We start from the raw sequence: 20201 nt of genomic DNA, 5'->3' as shown, positions 1-20201 counted from the left end.
TAAATCACTCTTCATGACTGCTTTATGTCATTCTTTTTAGTAGTGGTAGTTTCTTCTCCTTATTTCTAGGGGTGACTATCTTTTATGTCATTAAGAAGACCTTCAGAGATCTTACCTTGAAGATCACAATGTGGTGTATTTACACAGAAAATAATTCAGCCCATTGTAGCCCAGCAGCTAATGAGATTGGTTGTTAAGTGAATGACACAAAGGCTAAAAAAAAAACAAAAAAAAAAAACAAAACAAAAGCTTAGCGTTTCGGGGGAATATCACAGTGTCCCTTCATACACACAGTCACACACACACACACATACACTCCAACCAAACATGCTCTTAGAGTAGGGAGACTGTGGAATACCCTGTACCCCACCTCTGTATCCTTCTGCTCCATCTCCTCCCCCGATGTCCCCGAGAGATGGAAAACAAAGGCTAAAAGGGGCACGGTAAGTCGAGCTTGCAATTCTGCCCTGTCGGACATGTTAACGTGAGAGCATTTAGACGTAGGAGACAAGTGATTCTGTTTGTCTGTGCAGGGATGTGCTGTGCTATGTAAGCCTCAGGCTCAGATAAGTAGATTCATGGCCGGGTCAATAACAGTGATGCTGTTTTATGATACTTAGAGTAAGATCAACACATTTTGCTTTATCACTGTTAACTTCTAAATGGCTTCTAAAACCTTCTGTCTGATTTTAACTTTCTGAGAGTTTGTATCACAACTGTGACTTGTTTTTGTTCAGAAAACAATACCGGTTAATTATCTTTGTTTTTTTTTATTTGTTAATGGTGAGTTGTAGTCTTTTTTTTTAGTTTATTGTTGATTATTGAGTAAGGATTCATTCAGTTCTTTCCAAATGTTTAATTAAAAATCATTCATATGTAAAGTGTAACAGAGAAAGGATGAAGGAAGCATCTTGTTAAGCACTAAGGCTCAGTTGCAAGTGACTGATAAACTACTTAATTCCTCACTTAAAAGTGAAAAGATGTTGCATCATAATTTACCAGCAGATTTTTTAAAACACAGCAAGTATCTTTTACCTTTTCTCTGACTACTTTTTGTTCTCTTCGGAATAGTAGAACAGTAAATATTGCTGTACAAATTTCAAGTGCATTAGCTTATCAAGCTTTACTGTCAAGCTGGAAAGTGGGTTAAAGTCCATGGTGTATATTAAACCCTGGACTTAAGTCAAATTTACATTTTGTCAAAGATTACTCCTTTTATTGATGCATATAATCATATTCATGGACCATCTGCTGATTTGGCAAGCATGGATCAAACTCACAAAACAGCCCCACTAACCTTTTAAGTACAAAATAGTCTGGCTTAACTCTTCTATCCCAGAAGTGTGTATGCGTGTGTATGTGCGCACGAGTGTGAGAGATTGGATAATACTTAATTTAGATCCTCCAGGCTGCTCATGCCATATTTTATTTTATCATGATCGTTTTGGTAACAGACCAGGACTTGTGTTTGAACAGCTGAGCAAATAATGTTTGTCTGACAATAAGCAATACAAAATCTTGGTGTAAGGAATCTGATCAAAGTCTTGACCGCCTTTTGAGTTTATATCAGTCACCATGGTTACGTGGATTTCACAGCGCAATGTTGCACACTTCCCACCTGGATGTGAGTGGCTGTAGTGGTGTCACCTCTCATTTGTAATAAAACGCTGCTTCAGGCTTTTAAAGTTGTTCTGATAACTGATTTGGTCCCAAACTATCTCCCGCCACATGTTTCACAGAAATAGGAATTCACCATTGGGCATCCTTACCACATGAAATACTTATGTTCAACTCATTCCAAACAAAGCTTACGCAGATTGAGAATTCATATGCCAGAGGTAAATCCGAGTTAACACGGATTTATACTGGCATGAGTTAAAGGACTAGAGTTTGTAATCCAGGTGGCCAAGGGATTTTACCATACAGTGGCAAAAATCACTTAAAACTCCCCCAACATCCTGAGCCACTGAGCTCAGTAAGCAGACAGATTGTCCAGACTTGATGACAGCATAACTATATCAGAGCTGGACTGCATGTATGTACATCCACATGTTTTTGTGTATGTACGTATGCTCATGTTTGCGTGTGCACAAATGTGAACATGTTTTCTTCCTATATGTGCTTAATTAGTACTAAAGGAGCTGTTTAGAATAAGACCTTGACAGATTGGTATTATTCTTCTGTAACAGGGAAGGGGAGGTGCATTGGGACTATTGCCTTCTGTATGCATAAAAATCAGAAAGAAGAAAAAAAAAAACAGCTACCTCCATTTGTTTTCCACTGACTGATAAGTAAATCGATCAAAGTCAAAATAATATCCAAATAAATTATGTTGTCAAAGTCTTTGATCAACATTCCCATCACATTCAAACTAATGGGTGAATGGTGCATCTCTTTATGCATAAGGGTTAGTGTGTGTGATCGTGCACAGCCGTGTGCACATGTGCACATGTGTGAGGAGGACAGAGGAGCAGAGATAGAGTGGAGTTGTTTAATGACAGGAACAGCTGACTCATTTAGAGAGAGCAGTGAAAGGTAATTAACCCTGGGAAAACTACAGCTGCCATGCGAGCTGTTCACTTCAGCGCAATCTGATTAGGAATCACTGCTCGAGTCCCTGACTCCTTTCAGACACTGTGTGTTTGAGGTAAACTTTTCCCTTTGCCCTGGAGAGCCCCAGAGCACTAGAGACCTGCCTTTTGTGATGGGGGATTAGCTGGAACGGTTACTACGTTTCTTCAAATGGCAGACCACCTGGTAGCATTCATGCAACCTCCTCCATAAAAGGGGCACCTCGGGCAGGAACAATGAGCAGGATTACTCTGCTCATTGTCGCACAAGGGCTGGAACTTCTTTTTCCCCAAACACCTGTCCCTAAATTAGAAAGGTTTGAAAAACCATGTTCATGATAGAATTCAAAGATTCAGGCTAATATAAGAGTGGCTTGGAAAGCTGGAGTCTTGCCAATGGATGAATTGTCTGCTCCTTCATTTATTATGCTATTGATGGATGGTGCAGTGAAAGGATACAAATTTTATTTGTCTCAATATTTTGGTGTTCTTAATTGGATTGAAATTCACAAATAAAATAGCATATCATCTAGTCTCCTTTCATAAGATGAGGAGACTAAAAGCACCAGAAATGTGGTCAAAAAACAGAAATTGACTCTTTGATGTCAGAAGAAACAATCTGGACTTGGTGCCTCTGTGTGGTCCGGCTCCAGATGAACTCAATTTAGAGGGAAGGCTTTGGGGTGACTTTGGAAAGCGATTACAAGATTCATAAATCACCTCGGCAAAGGTGTCACCATCTGACTCTTTCATGGGACTCTTGCTAACTGCGTCCAATAACAAGTTTCCCCTGTAGTTATGCCATCATAACAAATCATTGAAGCGATAGTGGCTAGCCAGGCTCCTAATTGTCTGTTAAGAATTCTGTGAGCTGCGTTTCTTTATTGAAGCATCTCTGTCTTGGAGAAGTGATAAGATGCCAATACGCTTCTCTGTAAAAGTACTCTTTGGCAAAAGGCACAAACACTTTGCTTGGCCGTCAGGGTAGCTGTGAGGCTGTTATCTCTGAAATCGCAGTTGACTTCAAGATTTTGCCTGTGTCTGCATGAATCCAGAAACCTCTATTACACAGAGGAAAGCTTATAAAATGTTGGCAGAATCTTTTTTTTATTTTTTTTTATTAAGATACAGTTTTTTCTGTATTTAAAAGAAGATATAATTATTCACAGAAAATATATAGAAATCTTTCAGTTAAGCTTGTTATAAACTATACATTTTACTATGAGAACAGTTGACGAAAAAAAACTTTTGAGATCCTTTATATTTCTTAGACTTTTTTTTTCTTTTAGTCCTTTACCCTCCATTTTTATTTATTTATTTTAGTTGCTGCTGGTCAAGCTGCTTTTTTAGGGACAGGATGTTTGATAGCTTCGTGGTTAGAAAAAAATAAAACAAAAAAAAAAAAGAAAAAAAAAGAAAAAGATGAAAAACACACACATTGAGAGAGAAAGAAAAGTTGTTTATCTAAATACTCTGAACAAAAGTTGATTTCAGTCTCTGACCAAGGCTTAATTTACTCTCCATGAATCCATTTGCATCTCAATGAAAAACTGCAAAAGCAATCACTTATTTTCCGCTTTCCACAAAATAGTTGTGAGCGCTTTCCAAGCAGGTATATTGCTGTTAGCTCACCTTTCAGCTTCAACTAAACAGACTGTATGTTGAGCTCACTCTCCACACATGCTCCAAACCTCCTATGGGGTAAATATGAATTGTGATCAGTTAAATATATCCTTATAGACCTTCATTACAAGGAAATATGAAAGTAAAAGGTCCCATCTCCTGCCGTTTGCTCTTTATTATACATAAACAGAAAACACTTAGCATGTAAAATTAATGTGAAAATTATTCCCGGGGTAAACTATAAACACAAAAGTTACCCCGCACATTTACCCTTTTTTTCTCCTTCCCCTAGATCAGAGTGTAATTGCCAGTAATCAGGTCTGTTTGCTGCTGATAAAACCACTCTGAATGCGAGGAACCCTCTTTGTGTGATGACTCAATTATGCCAGAAGTGGCTCATCAAACCTGGCCCATCAGCTGCTTTAATAAATAAGGAGGAAAACTTGCTGCAGGCGCATTATAATTCCATTCATTCCATAATTAAATCCATTCCAGTTTTAACCCTTCACTCAGTGTGCTTCTGGAAGAGGAAACAAAAACAAGGAGAGAGGGGAGGGGGTGAGTATATACACCAGACAGTGACCTTGCACAGAGCACCCATCCGTTCCCTATAATTCAAAATGATACTGTTGAAGAAAGGTTAAGAGAAAAAGACTCACAGCGAAAAGGATGGGAATCAGTTAATACATGGCCCCTGTTTTTTATGTATGCATTGTTTCCACACACAGCCTTAGACAGTAATTATATTAAAAGAGTAATCTAATCATAACAGTTGGTTGGTTGAGAGTGCAGCACTGACATTTTGAAATCTTATTTTGTGTAATCTCATTTGCTTCTATCTTCTCGCCTGTACCCCCTATCTAAAGGAAATGTAAATAATGTAATTAATTTTATGGTCTCCAGAATCTTACTTTGCTACTCTGGCCTGCTTTATTGGTTTCAAGATGAGGTATCAGTGCAGAGTTTTTCACTCCATCACAATAATGTCTGTGTTAATTATATGAGAGCGTCCCAAGTGCACGGATAAGCTGGGAACAGGGGGACACAAAGATTCAAGGTCAGTGATGAATATCCACAGCAGCTGCAGCGTATTAATAAGGCATTATATGAAAATAATAATAATAGCATCACTCACAACAAAATGTGAGAGCGTGGTTAGAGTAATGTCAGGAACGTTGGGTGTTTTACACACATTTGCTCTCCACCATCTCAGCTTGGATCCAGGCTCTCTGATAATGGGGCAAGGCAATGGTTATTCATGATTGCTGGACTGGGAAGGTCTCTCTCTTTTTGCATCTCCAGTCACAGCCCATTCTCTCCTCTGTGGTGGGAATGCTAGCAGATGGGGTTAGGGGGGAATGGGTTGGGCTCAAGGACAGTTAGCAGCCAGATTAACAGATATAAAATCTCATAGACTCTCAGCATCAGGCTGCCTCCTTTCCCCCTAGAGAAATCTGCCCTATTCGCAGGGAAACAGGCCTCTGAGAGGCATTATTTATGTTGGGGCCTGTGTGTATGTGTGTGTGTGTGTGTGTGTGTGTGTGAGTGTTGGGGGGTATAAATATGATTCAGCAGATGACGAACCGGCCCGAATAGTAGTAGGCTAAGTCTTTTTTCATATGCTAATGAAACTGAGTGAATACCCCCACCCCACCCTTCACCCCCAACCCCCCAAGCCGCCCCTTCTTTTCTCCCCAGTTTTGTTTTTCTGGGGAAACGCTCTGTGAGTTATAATTAAGAAGATGCGTGTGTGTGTGTGTGTGTGTGTGTGTGTGTGTGTGTGTGTGTGTGTGTGTGTGTGTGTGTGTGTGCACGTATGTGTGTGTATATGTTTCTCAGAGCAAACAGAAATAAATAATTCCATAATAAGATCTGTGAAGTGAAGAGGCTTAATGTACTCATTGTGTTCATGCTTGTTTTCCCTCTTGGATATTTTGTATTAATTAGAAGCAAGCAATTTGATCTCTGTCAAGCAATCAATTTGCATCATGTTCCTTATTCCATGTTAGATATTAATATGGTTATTCCACCTCTTTCTTACTGTGTGTACAGATCCAATAAAGGAAATATTTCAGATTTAAAAAAAAAACTGCTTTAGAGATTGAACTTTTCTATTATTTAAAGAAGTTTCATGATATAAGTTGAAATTTTACCCTTCTGTGTCTTTTCTGTGTTACAGATAATGAATTACATGATCACTTTCTGAGAGATAAGAACCGTGAAAGCATCAGCCGGAGTGAACAGTCTGGATCTGGCATTTTATTCTACAGAGCTCCCAGAAAACTGCGTTTAAAGGTAAATAATCTGTTGCAGAGATGGCACAGACGCAGCTGAAATTTTAAATATAAAATAGAAAAAATAAGTTTTGCTTGAGAGGGAAAAGGTATAAAGGATTGTGTAACAGAGTTTAAATAAGTAGCGTGCTTCTGTAAGTGGTGGAGAGTCTGTGCTCTTTTGACCACAGTGACCACAAACTGAGATTGTTTTTTACTTATGCAGAGCTGTGGGTGGCAGGCAGATAACACTCTTTTAAAGGTATTGCTGAATCTGCTTTTTGGAAAGTGATGACGGCTTCAATTGAAATATTGTTTCAACTGGATTTGCACCCGATAAAAGTTTGAAAGTTTTGAGATATTTACCCTTTTAATCATCAGAAGAAGAAAGAAGAAGAAAAAAAAATACTAAAAAGGGAAAAAAAAGAGAGAAAAAACACAAACGCATAGCTACTCCTCTTTAACATGCTTAAAATCCAAGAGTGTAAATTGTGAATTTCCAAATTAAAAACTATTTAATAAGAACCAATAGAAAACAGTGAAATTTTAATATATATTTAAGCTACATGGGGCCAGATGCTTTGGCTAATGCTCTCTGGTCACAATGAGCTGCGACATTCAACTGAGTACAAACTGCTGTCTTAAACATTGTTGATAGTGGTTGTGTATCATGTTAAGGTTTAGAGAAATAAGCCAAATAAACAAGATTTAGATGATGACTTTGATTACTGTTACACAAAAAATATATATAATTTAGCAAAACTAGCCAGTTTAACAAGCAACAGCAGAAGAAAAAACTATCTCTGAAGTTTATTGCTTTTAGAGCATTTTCTCAAAAATAGTTTCACAACACCAATGCCAATAATTTTAGGTTTGATGATTTCTACTGGTAAGCATCTACCACACTACAAATATTATTTGTGATCAATCCCAGCCTCTCCTCGTGGGTGCCCACAGACGGAGAGACAGTTGCTGAGGTATATAAACTGATTACATTTGTGTACAATAAATGCTTATTCATGGCAAATATGGAAGGTTGAAGTAAAACATTGTTATTATTTTACCTTCCTGCACTACACGGACTGTGTTAAATGTATAACACATTGATCAAAAGAGCTTTGATTTTAAAAAAAAAGGCAAATAAAGAATTGTTTTGTGAATGTGTCAAACAAAAGCGCTCATCTGACCCTGATTACACAAGTTTGTTCTGCTTTTGTAAACACTCAGTACCTGTTGGAGCAACACAAATATATACCAAGACTTTCCTTGTTTCATTATTACTACTCAATTAAAATCACTGCTAACCATGCAACAGAAGTAAAGGTGTGATTTCATTTTAAAGCAGTGCATGATAAGGGAAGGTTTTACAAATAAAAGTGTCTGTAAGTGAAACTGTTTCTGGTTCACAGCAGAAATAAATGGGGGAAAATAAATCAATAAAAACAGACCACCCAAGCATGTAAAAAGCCTTAACCCCAACCAAATTAATCATTTTTTTACTACATGAAAAGGTATTGGACTATATACAAACTGAAGAAATAAAACTGGGGTGTCTGGTAAACAGTTGTGTTTACCAGCCAAAGATGGACAAAAACAGATTAGTAAAACAATCATATGAAAATAAATAAATAAATATAATTTATTTTAAAAGTAATGCAAGAATATGTGAATGTAAGAAGAAAAGAAAAAGCTCTTATTTTTTTAATAAGAAGACAAAAGATAGGCAAAGCTGAGCTGTGCAACGCCTATCTATATTATTTGAATGTAAAATTCTCATAGCTTACATGAGAAATTAATTTGGTTTTATCATTTAAACTACTCTTGTTCTGATTTGGTCATTTGTGAGTCACATCAACGTAATCTACTTCTGCACGGTAGTCAGCCCTGCAAATGTAAATAACAGTAGCAAAACAAAAACAATGACAGATCCTCCAGCTACGCATCATTCATAAAAAATATCAAAACATAAGTTTATGTTCTTGACGAGATTAGTGACAAATTAATAAGTAATTAAAACTTTTACATTTATTCAAACAATTCATGTAGAAATGTAATTTCTAATATTTATTGTTAGTGTTAGAGTTAAAGCTTCATGTTATTATTATTATAGACACATTATTGTTGGCTACCTAGAAAATGAGAGATTACGAAAAATATAACAAGTTAAATTAAATAAAACCGAGTGAAATTTTTAAAATGTCACATAAAGAAAAATCTGGTTATATTATGAGTCGATGGTGATATTTTCATACGCTGATAACATCATTTGATCTTTGATTAATGTACATGTTATAATCTGTGTGATGTAAAAGCAACATTTTACCTTCAGACAAACAAATTTAAACAGTTGAAGCATGTCTATGAGAAAAAGTGTTACAAACTAATGAGGTACATTCATTTTTACAGAATGTAATCTATAGTGTTTGGGAGTTGTTTGTCTCAATAGGCTGTAGTAATCAAAAGTAATGAACCTATTATGAGCAGGACCTCTGAGGGCCCGGCGTGGCATTAAGAGTGTGGCACATAAAAGGTTTATTAAAGGAAATTAAGGTCCATCACTGCCACACCTGCTCCCCTATTATAAATGTATGACAGGTCAGTGCCTTCAATCACAACAGCAAACGAGAGAGAGGAGTCATGTTTCCCATTACCAGGGAAAAGTAACAGCATATCCTATGACTCACAGATTTCACTGGCCTGTGACCACTATACGCCACCATCAGCCTGGAATAATTATGTTTAATAGGTTTTATTTGGGATCCAAAAGCAACAGCCAGTGAGAGTGGATGGATTTTAGCAACTATTTTTGTCTAAACACACACTGTGTGGTGCTATCTGTACTTAAATGTCATTATTTGGTGTCATTATATTTTCACATGCCTTTGAAACTTTTTCCCCTAACATTATACTTTATGTGTTTACATATTACTCATGTTTTAGAAGCTCTTTGTAATGTTGTACACAAAAATATTTTTTAAGGCCGAATGGCTCTGGGTGACTTCTAGATCACCAGGCGAAACTCTATAATAATCTACTAAATGCTAAAGCCTTTAAAATAAATTTACAAAATTTCAAATAAACAAGTCAATAAGATAAATTTGATTTAATTTCAATCTGTCTTTCAGTATCTTATCTGCACATCTGATGCTTTACTTACAGATGGATTCTGAAGGTGAGGAGCAAACCTTGAAAACATGTAATGGTAGCACAGGTAAGTACCAATTTCAATTTTAGCTTGCTACACACACATGCATCTACACACACACATTCCACTTATCACCATGGGTTAGGGGTATCAGTTCAACAATCCAACTTTATAACTGTCAATTTTATGTATTATCTTACCAGTCTGAAGAGCACTGCACCGCCATTTCATTATTCAGAGGGGAATAACTTCATTAAATTGGTACACTGGTTCAAATTAGTTAAGGAGTGTGCATATATTGTGTGATTGAAAACCTCTAAACTGAATGTGTCATTATGCAAGTATTCAGGGCCTCTAAAGCCTTCCTGCTGATGCTGGAGCTATTACTACATGTGTGGAAATTCATAAAAAACAGTATTATTACAGGTTGTGCTTCAGGGAAGTAGTGGTAGAACTTGTGAATGAGATTTATGCAGGCTTCTGGGAAAATTGATTTACCCTTTTAGATCATGTTGTCAATGCTGTCAAAGGATGAGCTACTTTTACATTTCCAGAGAATGAGCAGACTGAATGAGAAGCTTTTCAGATCAATGAAGAGTCCACTTCTACACCCTTCTGCTGATTATACTGATACAGTGGTACTGTAAAATCTATGGTAAAAGGCCCAGGTTATATAATCCCTAAACATTATCTACAAAACAAATATGCACAGGGCATTGTAAAATTTCATTAACAACAGCCCAAAAACAGTGAATGGCCATGAACCTTTGATGAAGAATATGTGGACAGATGCTGTGCCACTATGGTGGAAATGTAAACATTATATCTTTTTCTTTGTTTCGCAGGGCTGGCAGAATGCATCACTGAGACACACAGGTAGGATTTTATTAAGTAAAGATATATTTCTATCCTCATACCTCCCAGATTTTACATGAGATTCACAAAGAGGGTTTTAAATTTATAACACATGAAAGAAAGACTTGAATTTTTGTGGTTGGGTCTTTAAATGTGCAACCAGAGGCCTACCTTGACCCTACTTTACTTTTTGTTCAGCACATATGGCTGCGTTGCAAGGAAGAGGAGTGCTCAGGAAGGGGTGCAGGGTGCCCCTGTCAATAAGAGAAAGTCCCTGCTGATGAAGCCCCGCCACTACAGCCCCAGCAAGGCATGTGAAGAGGAAAGCGAGGACCTGGCACTGCCACAGGACAAAGAAGAGCTGAGGAACATTGACACTCCAGCAGGTAAACAGATGTCCTGTTGTTTTGTCTGTTTTGATGAACAATTGACGCTGAATTTTAAAATCCCATCTGTTGCATTCATATTTCCCTCCCTCTGCCATCAGCCAGCAGACGCAGTCATTGTGCAGTGGAAGTGAAAGACTACACTGCTGGGTCCATATTAGTTGTGTCTCACATCCACAAATTGAAGTTTGACGGCTGATCTGCCATGATATTTTTGGCGTGGTTTTACCCTCTTTTGATGAGGCCAGATTTCAGACCCCTCTTCTGTCCTCATTCAATAGCCACTCCAGACACATTGAATCCATATAATGAAAACCTGAACAGAGGAGTGCATCAGTTCACTTTGATTTAAATTAAACTTCCTTCAGTCATTTATATCAAATGCTACTGAAGTTGCCTATTGTGAAAAACAAATGAGTTTTCTCCATGACTTTGCTGGGTTTTATTATTATTTTTATTATTTTTATTATTATATTTAATAGGTTACAGGAGCAGTTTATCAACTACAGCTTAAAATTGGTTGTATTTTCACTTGTGACACAGTCTTTACACAAACAAAAATGTTTTCTGTTTTTCTTCTAATGAACTGATTTTTGTGCATTTTGGCAACAATGCTCGTGGTGTACATGTGCATTCTCATCCACTATAATCTGCTCTGATTTGGTATATTTTTAACGATGTAACTAAGCAACAAACGTAATTGTCCCTTTCAAAAGCTTTTGTTAGGCCCTCTAACACAGTCTAATACATAATTAGGCATAATGTCTACAGCTCATTATAGTACACACGTGTGTAGTTAAATGGACCAGGAGAGTAGCTGACCGAATTGTGTGGATTCATTGGAAATGGAATTTATTTGTTTCCTGGGTTCATATTACATTACAATTATCTAAGTTCACTGTGTATCATCAGGTTTTCTTTTTGTTATCCATAGTTCAGACAGTTTTTCTTTTTATCGTTAATTGACTGCCATATTTTTTTCCTCCCATTTAAACCTGTTATTTAGTAGAGTTGTTTTAAAAGAGTTGCTTTAAAATCAAGCAAAAATCAGCCAATATTTTAAAATGTACAAAATATATCATATAAATATAAACATTTACAAACATATTATGAATATATGTTGCTGTTGTGCTGTTATTTTCTGTGTAAAAATAAAAAATTGTGGACTGGAGGCAGGAAGAATTTTTCTAACATGAAGCTGGTCATATCTGCATTTTAACAAAAAGGGAGAAAAATAAGCCTCTTGTTTGGTTGAGCCACGGTGCGTTCAACTCCAGCCAACTGCAGCCCTGCTGCAGAGTGCTGGTAATGGCTATTCTGGAGTACAAACTGTTCACCTGTTCCAACACACAAACCACCAGAGGGATCCAAGTTTTTTTCCTCCATCGCTTTCATTTTTTTTCCCCCGTTGCACTTCTGTTTGTATGTATTTGTGTGTGTGTGTGTGTGCTTGTCTGCCTGTATGCGGCTGTGTCAGGCATGGGAGTCCATCTGGATGAAAAACAAAAACCCTTGTTGCTTCACTCATAGATGTAAATACGTTTAACTGGCTTTAATTCTTCATTCAGCAAGGTTTGCCTTTAGATGCCTCATTTTTATTTTTATTCTTTTTCTACAGAAGGGAATAGTGACATATTAAAACATACAAGTAAGTGAATAAAATATAAAAGAAATCAAGTATACCAAACTCCTTAAACTTAATACACAAAACCCTATATATTAAAAAATAGTTTTGTTTCATGAGCAGAACATAATGCCTGTGATTTTAAAGCCCCTTTTGAAAGGATTACATTTTTTTTTTTGCATTGCTTCCATTAATAAGTCACAGCTTTCTGGTAATTCTATATCCTCATCGTCATCTGTACTGTATGATCTGATTTACACAATCCATCTTTATCTATCTTCTCAATCTATTGAATCCTACTTTTGGGCTCTAATGTCTAGCTACTTACGTGGATATAGACCCCCAGTCCATCCTAGTGAAAGTCTAAACCCTCACAGCCCAAAGAGCTTTAATAGAGCATAAGTTTGACTGGTTTTGGAGGATCAAAAGAGATTTTGCTGAATCAAGCCAGATGACAGATTTCCATTGTTAATCACGGACCATAACTTAATATGATTGGTGGTGTTAATAAAGTGTTGTTTTAGATGCATTCTGAGGGATAACCCTAACCCACTGTTAAAATGTAAAGGCTTCCCACAATCTTCTGGCATTCTGTACATATAACTGGGATTTATTATAAAAGATGAAGGGGCTGGGGTTTAATGCAAATTGAATTATTGAGAACACTTAGTAAAATAAGCTTGAGAAAAAGGATTATTTAGAATTCCTTTAAAATTCAAGAGAAACGAATGCAGATTTCCATTAGCATTAAAAAAAAAAAAAAAAAAAAAAAAAAGCCAGCAATCAAAGCATTTTGCCAGACCCACCAAAAGATTTGAAAATACCTTAAACATAATTATGATATATATATGTATATATGTATATATATATATATATATATATATATATAGGAAAAGCTTTCTTATTGTTTAAACCTCTAACTAACATAATGTTCATTATGCATATGTATACACTTAATATTCTTACACTCAAATGATATGATAATATATCAGTTATATGCTAAAGTATCCAGCCCACCAGGATCCATAAAAAAGTAGAGCAAAAAAATAAAATCTTAAAACGCTCAGTATGTTCACTACTTATCACATCCATACGGGCATTCAATGACATCTAAAAAAAAGGAACAGTGTAAAGGTTTGGACCAGCAGCTCATCTGTCGTTCCAAATAAATCACAGACATGATGCTATCATTTCAACATTTCAGCAAATAATAATAATAATAATAATTGATTTCAAGTTTCAATCTGATTAATTCTTAATAGGATTTTCATTTTGATTTTCACTACAGCAACATAGGTAACTTTTAAAACTAATAAAATCTAAATTGAAATAACTGCATTTTTCAATATTTTTTTAGACCTTCTTCACTAAATATTCTGTTAAATTCTTAGAAACATTCAGTTTTCTTAAACGAATTGTATGGCTGGTTCCTTCTAAACCAGCTCCCTCACACCCCCTCCACACATGCACAACATGTTGCAGAGATTTCCCTCTTTTATCTCCATGTTTGTGATTTCTCTCCATCTGTGTTTTCAGGAATTTTCCTCACATTCCTATAAGCATCAATGTGTGTTTTTAAAATCAGGATTGTCAGATGACAAGATGTTTCTGTTCAGCTTGCAGTTATAAACACACATAACTAATATATTAAAAAAAATACTGATGTTTTGTGCCCAGTGCACAGCAAATCCGTTTATAATCTATCTCTAAATCTAAACTGGGTTGTTGCTCCAAATGGAGACAACAACTAAGTGGGAAGCAATTGTGCTCCTCATCTGTAGATTTCATGTTAAACTTGCAGAAGGAAGGTTTATATATGTTTTCTAAAATATGGTGGAATTGTATGAAGATCTTGCAGCCTTATGATTGTTGCTGATCATTTCCAATGCAACATGTTTTCCTATAAATCCTCTAGACGGCTTTAAAAACATGTTTTTCTCAAGATATTATTCATAGTGAAGTAGCATGAAATATAAAACCTTTAAAGGATTTGCAGATTACCAAGGACATACAATTCTTATCATATGTGACACAAGGGCAAAACAGAACAAGTTTGTTATGTTGAAGACTTGAGCACACACAATAATAAGTTCTGTCTTGTTGTTTTAGATGGAAACTTTAAGGCAGTCAATGGAATGGCTTCCAAAAGCGGCTGCCCTGATGGTACAGCAAAGTCCAGCAGTTCACTTGGATGGTCTGAAGTTACGTCTAATAGCTCGCCTCAGTGTGAGCCGGACACATCTGAACCTCTGATGACAGAGGATGATGATGAACTTTTTAACAATGAAGAAGACGACCGAAGTCAGGACAGGATGAGTGGTGCATCATCACCACAGAGTCCATACGGAGACATGAGGGAAACTGAGTGGGAACCTCTGTCTCTGTCTGCCAAGGGGAACAGCTCAAACTGCAGTCCTTCCAGAGCATCTGAAGACCTTTCTTTTAGGAACAGCCATGGCAGAGAAGAGCCTCTCCCAGAATTAAGTGGTGCAATGGGAAGAGCAAGTATTTTTCAAGCTGAAGCTTTAAGGTACAGGCTGCTCCCCACTGAGGATGACAGCGAGGGGGAGGCAGAGGTAGAGAGGCCACCTCGGCTAGACAGCTGGGCTCTGGGCCTCAACGAGAGAGGCCTTGAGATGAGTCGAGGGAGAGTGAACCTGAGCCTGTTGGAGCAGGCAATCGCTCTGCAGACAGAGCAGAGACAGGTCCTGCACAATGCCTACAGAGAGATGGACCGGTTCCTCATGGAGCAGATGACCAGTGAGAGAAGGCACCATAGGATTATGGACATGGACAGTAGACTTAACTACAATGGAGGGAAAGGTATTAACGTAAAAGAAATTGCTGGATCTAAAGAAAAACACATGTACATTCACCAGTCTAAATCAAATGGACTGCTTGTGATTTAGAAGATTGGGTGCTCAAAACATTGAAAAGAATAAAAGAAGCATATGCAGGGGGGGTGCGGGAATCAGAGGGTGGAAATCCTCTTAAGGACTAAAAACATTTTGGCAACAAGTGAAGTAATAAATAAACATACTAAAATAAGGAAGAACAACATTTTTTGATGGAATTGGTGCTACTCAGAATATTGGATTTTGATAGGAATCAACTGGATATTTAACCATGACCATAAGTCTTAAATCCTCCTAAAGTACCTCTCATGTTTCCCTCTGATTCTTCAAATGACTGCAGATAAATGTTTAATCCTAGATGTAATCTTTCGATGGATGGGCATTAAGAAGTGAATGCTCTGTGTTTAACTGCATCCTTAACTAAAATGACAGATTAATAGATGCATGTCGTAAAAAAAGTAACTGGCTTTGCATCATATTTCAATTTGTTGACCTGTGTACAGTATTTTCAGGCCAGTACAAATTCTTATATATATATGTTATATATGATATAATTACATATTTAGCACTTTTTCTACACTTCAAGATACTGAGTGGGGGGTGGCTTTTTTATGTAATTTAATTTATTGGAAAATCTTCTGTTATTTTCTTGACAGATTCTCCACGGACTGATAAAAAAGATATAAAATGTCCAACTCCTGGCTGTGATGGCACTGGTCACGTGACTGGCCTGTACCCACATCACAGAAGTTTGTCTGGGTGCCCTCACAAAATCCGAGTTCCCCCTGAGAGTATGTCACAGAAACAGCTCTGTGTACACACACACACACACACACACCATAGTAAATGATTTATAGACACAAAACTGTCAGTTTTACAATTTACAATCAACCACAGTAATTGAAATCCTCTTAGCATGAGCACAAAGACAAAAAAGCCCTGCTTATACATTTAGTTCAGTTTATGATGTGTAAGAAACTTTTCAAATAAACTTAAAGGATTTTCTTTTCTTTCTTTTCCCCGTAATATGTTGTAATGTTTGAATATTGAATTCTTTTTTTTTCTCCCTACATTGGCGATTGTTAAGTCATTTCAGTATAACTCAACAAACATTCAACATTAAACAGTAATGTTACAAAAGGAACAGAAAAAGTAATTAACTTTTTCAAAAAAGCACATGCTCTTAGTCTGGAGGCAGTATTTGCAAATCAAAGGGCTTGCAAACGGCGTATTCAAAAATAAATAGACAACTCCTACAAACTAATTGGATATGTACAGAAAAGAAGTTTCTAAGGATACAGAGCGGACCTTTAACAACGCATTTGTTTTGAAGAAAATAATCAGCTGTCTTGTTTCGCTTCTGCTTGCACTAAGCTATTTACATTTCAGCCACATTACAGCTTTTCTCTAATGTACTAGTTATTTAAATAATCATTTAACACATAGAAAAGAAGTATCTCCCATTTCAAAAATGTACTGTATATATATTTTTTACCATCCAATTCTTTAAGCTTGATTTGTCTTGCATGTTGGATTGTTTTGAAAATCGTCTTTCGTCGCTTATCTAGACTTAAGTTTTCTGTCTGTTCCTTGTCATCCCCTCAGTTCTGGCCATGCATGAGAACGTATTAAAGTGCCCTACACCCGGGTGCACAGGAAGGGGACATGTCAACAGCAACCGTAGCACCCACCGGAGGTACATCCCAACAAATAAACCATTAGAAAACCTACATACTGTTTATAAATGAGTTATAGTATTAGCCTAATGTGTTCTGTTTCCTCCCCAACCAGTCTCTCAGGCTGCCCCATCGCCGCTGCAGTGAAAGTCTCCAAACCTCAGGACGAGAGCCTGAAGAGCAGACAAACACCTGACCGTTCACCCAGGTATAACGCCTGATAACAAAGTTTTTTCACTGCTCTTGATGTAGTCATGTGCAGACAAAATAACTGCAGTCCAGCTCTGCAGTGGAGCGAAGATGCAAACTTGCAGCTGAGGTTACGCAAAAAAGTGAGAAAAATGATTGAGGAGTCCAAATGGAATATTTTCATTCATTGATCCCAGCTGAACACAGTCTAATTTAAGCTCTCCAAACAGACATAAGCAATGGTTACTGGTCCTGTGAATTCCTCTATTAGAGATGATAAAAGAGCAGAACTCTTTGTTCCCTGTGGATATATCATGGGCAGGATGCCCATTCCTACTATATTAATTAGTCTGGCAACCTGGCTGTGGATCTACAACACACATCAAGTCCCAGACTCTATCTATAAAAGCACTGGCATCCTTCAATGTTTAAACACAATGTCCAAATTTCACTGTTTTTCATTCACTTTTGTGGACCTTTCTCACAAGTTCTTGCACAGTATATAATATGTTATTTATTTTCTTGCTTTTAGGCCCATTGGCTTGATAAAGAAGTTTGAAATGAACCATCTGAACTACAGACTCTCTCATCCAGTAGCAGCCCTGCAAACTAGCCTCTCAAAAGATATGGACAAGTACAGCAGAATTCGCTTTGATTACGCAAGCTTTGATGCACAGGTCTTCGGCAAACAGCCACTGCTGGGGACCAGCCAGGATCAGGAAACATCCCATTATCCTCCTGATTGTAAGTTTCACACATTCTGATGCAAAAAAACAAAAAAGAAAAAAAAAAGTGGTTTATAGTTTGTACCATTTAACACACATATCACTTACTGTGATAAACTGTAGTTTTTAGGATGGCTTTCAGAATTTTTGTTCACTGGCACAAAAAATCTGAAGGCCGTTTAAACTTAAACCCACAAATTTCAACCTCTTTTTTTTTTTTTGAGTTAAACGCCTGGCACTCAAGTAACTAAAATGGTCTGCTAATTGTTTGCTTTTTAGCACCTCAGCAGTATCCTGGCTTCATTGGTGCTCCGGGTGGCCGTCTGCCCGCCTCTGGTCAGCATAGCCCACTGAGTCAATTTAAAAAGGAAGATGGTCTCCAGGCTGCAGCAGCTACAGCTGCCATCCTTAACCTCTCTACTCGTTACCGGAAGAACATGGAGTCTGTTGCTGGTCGGCCTTTGGCAACCTCTACAAAGGTAATCAAATTAGGCTTCTTGAAAATAGATTTAACGTGGTCATTTTAAAAGAACAATGATAAAAATAGAAGACATCAAAAGATGGGATTTGGCAAAGAGAGCTCAGCACTGGAGGCATTTAAACATAGGTCTCCTTTTCATACAGCTTTAATGTACACAAATGAAAATTTTTGTAATCACAACAAAAGAACAAAATAGAATATGCCTTCTTTCCCAATTACAACTACTCGCCCCCCCATTTTTTTTTTTTTTTTTTTTCGATGAAACATGTGGGATTGTATTTTGTTTCGACATCAGCTGGCATGTAAAATACATGAACTGTTGTTTGAAAATTCATCTTGCCTGCTGCAGATGGCAGAGGATATTTTGTTTAGTTATGTGATCCAGCATAGGCTGTGTGTCTACACAAGATTGTCTTTAAAAGCATCCTAATGGATTAAACCAACCAGTTAAAGGAGTTAACATATCAAAAGTTTAATTCACACAAAATCCGAACTCTTTATGGAAATATGTGCAGAGCCAAAATCCCATCCACTTTTATGTCCAACATGGCAATGTATTCAACTTCTTTTTCTTTCCCCAACTAACTTCATGATTAATATTGATCACATTCTGTGGGTTACATACATGCACACTGCACTGTAGATGATTCAAGGTTTCCACACCTACACAGCACAGATCCTTGTCTCCCAGCTTGTTGAACTGAGAATGTGGCCCTGTACCAGGTACCAGCCCACTGAATGAATAAAACAGTGTTAGCAAGTTAATCATCTGTTCTCATTTACAGCTTAGTTGTCTTGGATAGACATACAAATTAAAGAACAGCTTTCATGTAAAAAAGGGGCCATATTTAGAGTGTTATATGTTGTCGGAGGCTTTAACTTATATGCATAAATATATTACCCAATGAAATATCACATATGAAAATAACTCAAACATTGGCCTTTAAAGCTTGGAAATAAGTTTATTTATAATGTCAGGGGCTTTGATTTGGTTATTAATTACTCAATAATATAAAAAACAGCTATATCCTGAGTTTTTTGTGTTTAGTTGCAGCTGACATTATATCACAATAAATAGATTTTTTTAAAAGTCTGGCACATTCTTCAGTTTTACATTGTTGTCATTTCCATTATATACCCATCATCATCACATTGCAGGATAATTAAACTGGACAGCCACATTCAATGCTCATGAAAATGATCTCTTTAATTAATTGATAGGCCTCCCTTTGTTACAAAAAACAGAATACATAGTAATGATGTATAGGGTTTAATGAAACATATGGATTGAGTAATTGGTTTCATTTATGGGAAAGGATTTCAGGATCTAATGAGGTACAACTTTTAATACTCTAAAACAGCCATAAGTCACCATGCTACTGCGTTTCAGCACAAAAACGACAAACACATCTGTCAACAGGGAAACTTATGCCACATTAAGCTTTTTAATTTTTTGCTATAATAATGATGACCTAAAATCATCGCCACCCCTTCCCCCTCCAGCTGCCATCTTAGTTGTGTGTCCTAGAAAACAGATGACACAGCTGTCACAGAAAAACTACACACCAGTGATTATTTTTTTTTTTGTGTTCAGCAGAATTAACGCTGGCTTAGTTTGGTACTTTGTCTGGTGTGAGATAACCACTGTATGCATTATTTAAATACATTATTTGTTTGCTCTGTGTTTCAAGTCACTTGTCATGTTTACAAAAAAAGTGTTACCGGGTTCAAGTTTACCATATCGCTGCTGTCATATTAATAAGGCATCTTACTGTCTTATTTACATTCCTGTGAGTGTA

General features: G+C 36.9%; 1 protein-coding gene across 2 annotated transcripts in view; it reads left to right on the top strand.

Annotated features, from left to right (window-relative positions):
• The window catches only part of st18 (ST18 C2H2C-type zinc finger transcription factor), a 28043-nt gene continuing 7842 nt past the window's right edge, over positions 1–20201 (top strand). Inside the window, exons 1-11 of one of the 2 annotated variants that reach the window (XM_041993667.1) lie at positions 1–443; positions 6373–6488; positions 9626–9677; positions 10457–10487; positions 10665–10852; positions 14586–15299; positions 15988–16122; positions 16937–17027; positions 17123–17215; positions 17729–17940; positions 18201–18400. In XM_041993667.1, coding sequence (XP_041849601.1) covers positions 9626–9677; positions 10457–10487; positions 10665–10852; positions 14586–15299; positions 15988–16122; positions 16937–17027; positions 17123–17215; positions 17729–17940; positions 18201–18400 — 1716 coding nt within the window. In that variant the 5' untranslated portion in view covers positions 1–443; positions 6373–6488. The remainder of the gene's footprint in view (positions 444–6372; positions 6489–9625; positions 9678–10456; positions 10488–10664; positions 10853–14585; positions 15300–15987; positions 16123–16936; positions 17028–17122; positions 17216–17728; positions 17941–18200; positions 18401–20201) is intronic. The other variant, XM_041993666.1, reaches the window with a different exon arrangement.

The sequence above is a fragment of the Melanotaenia boesemani genome, chromosome 8 (genome assembly GCF_017639745.1).
Source record: "Melanotaenia boesemani isolate fMelBoe1 chromosome 8, fMelBoe1.pri, whole genome shotgun sequence".
Taxonomy (NCBI): Eukaryota; Metazoa; Chordata; class Actinopteri; order Atheriniformes; family Melanotaeniidae; genus Melanotaenia; species Melanotaenia boesemani.
The sequence above is the reverse complement of the archived record's forward strand: the minus strand, read 5'-3'. Positions and strand labels throughout refer to the sequence as shown.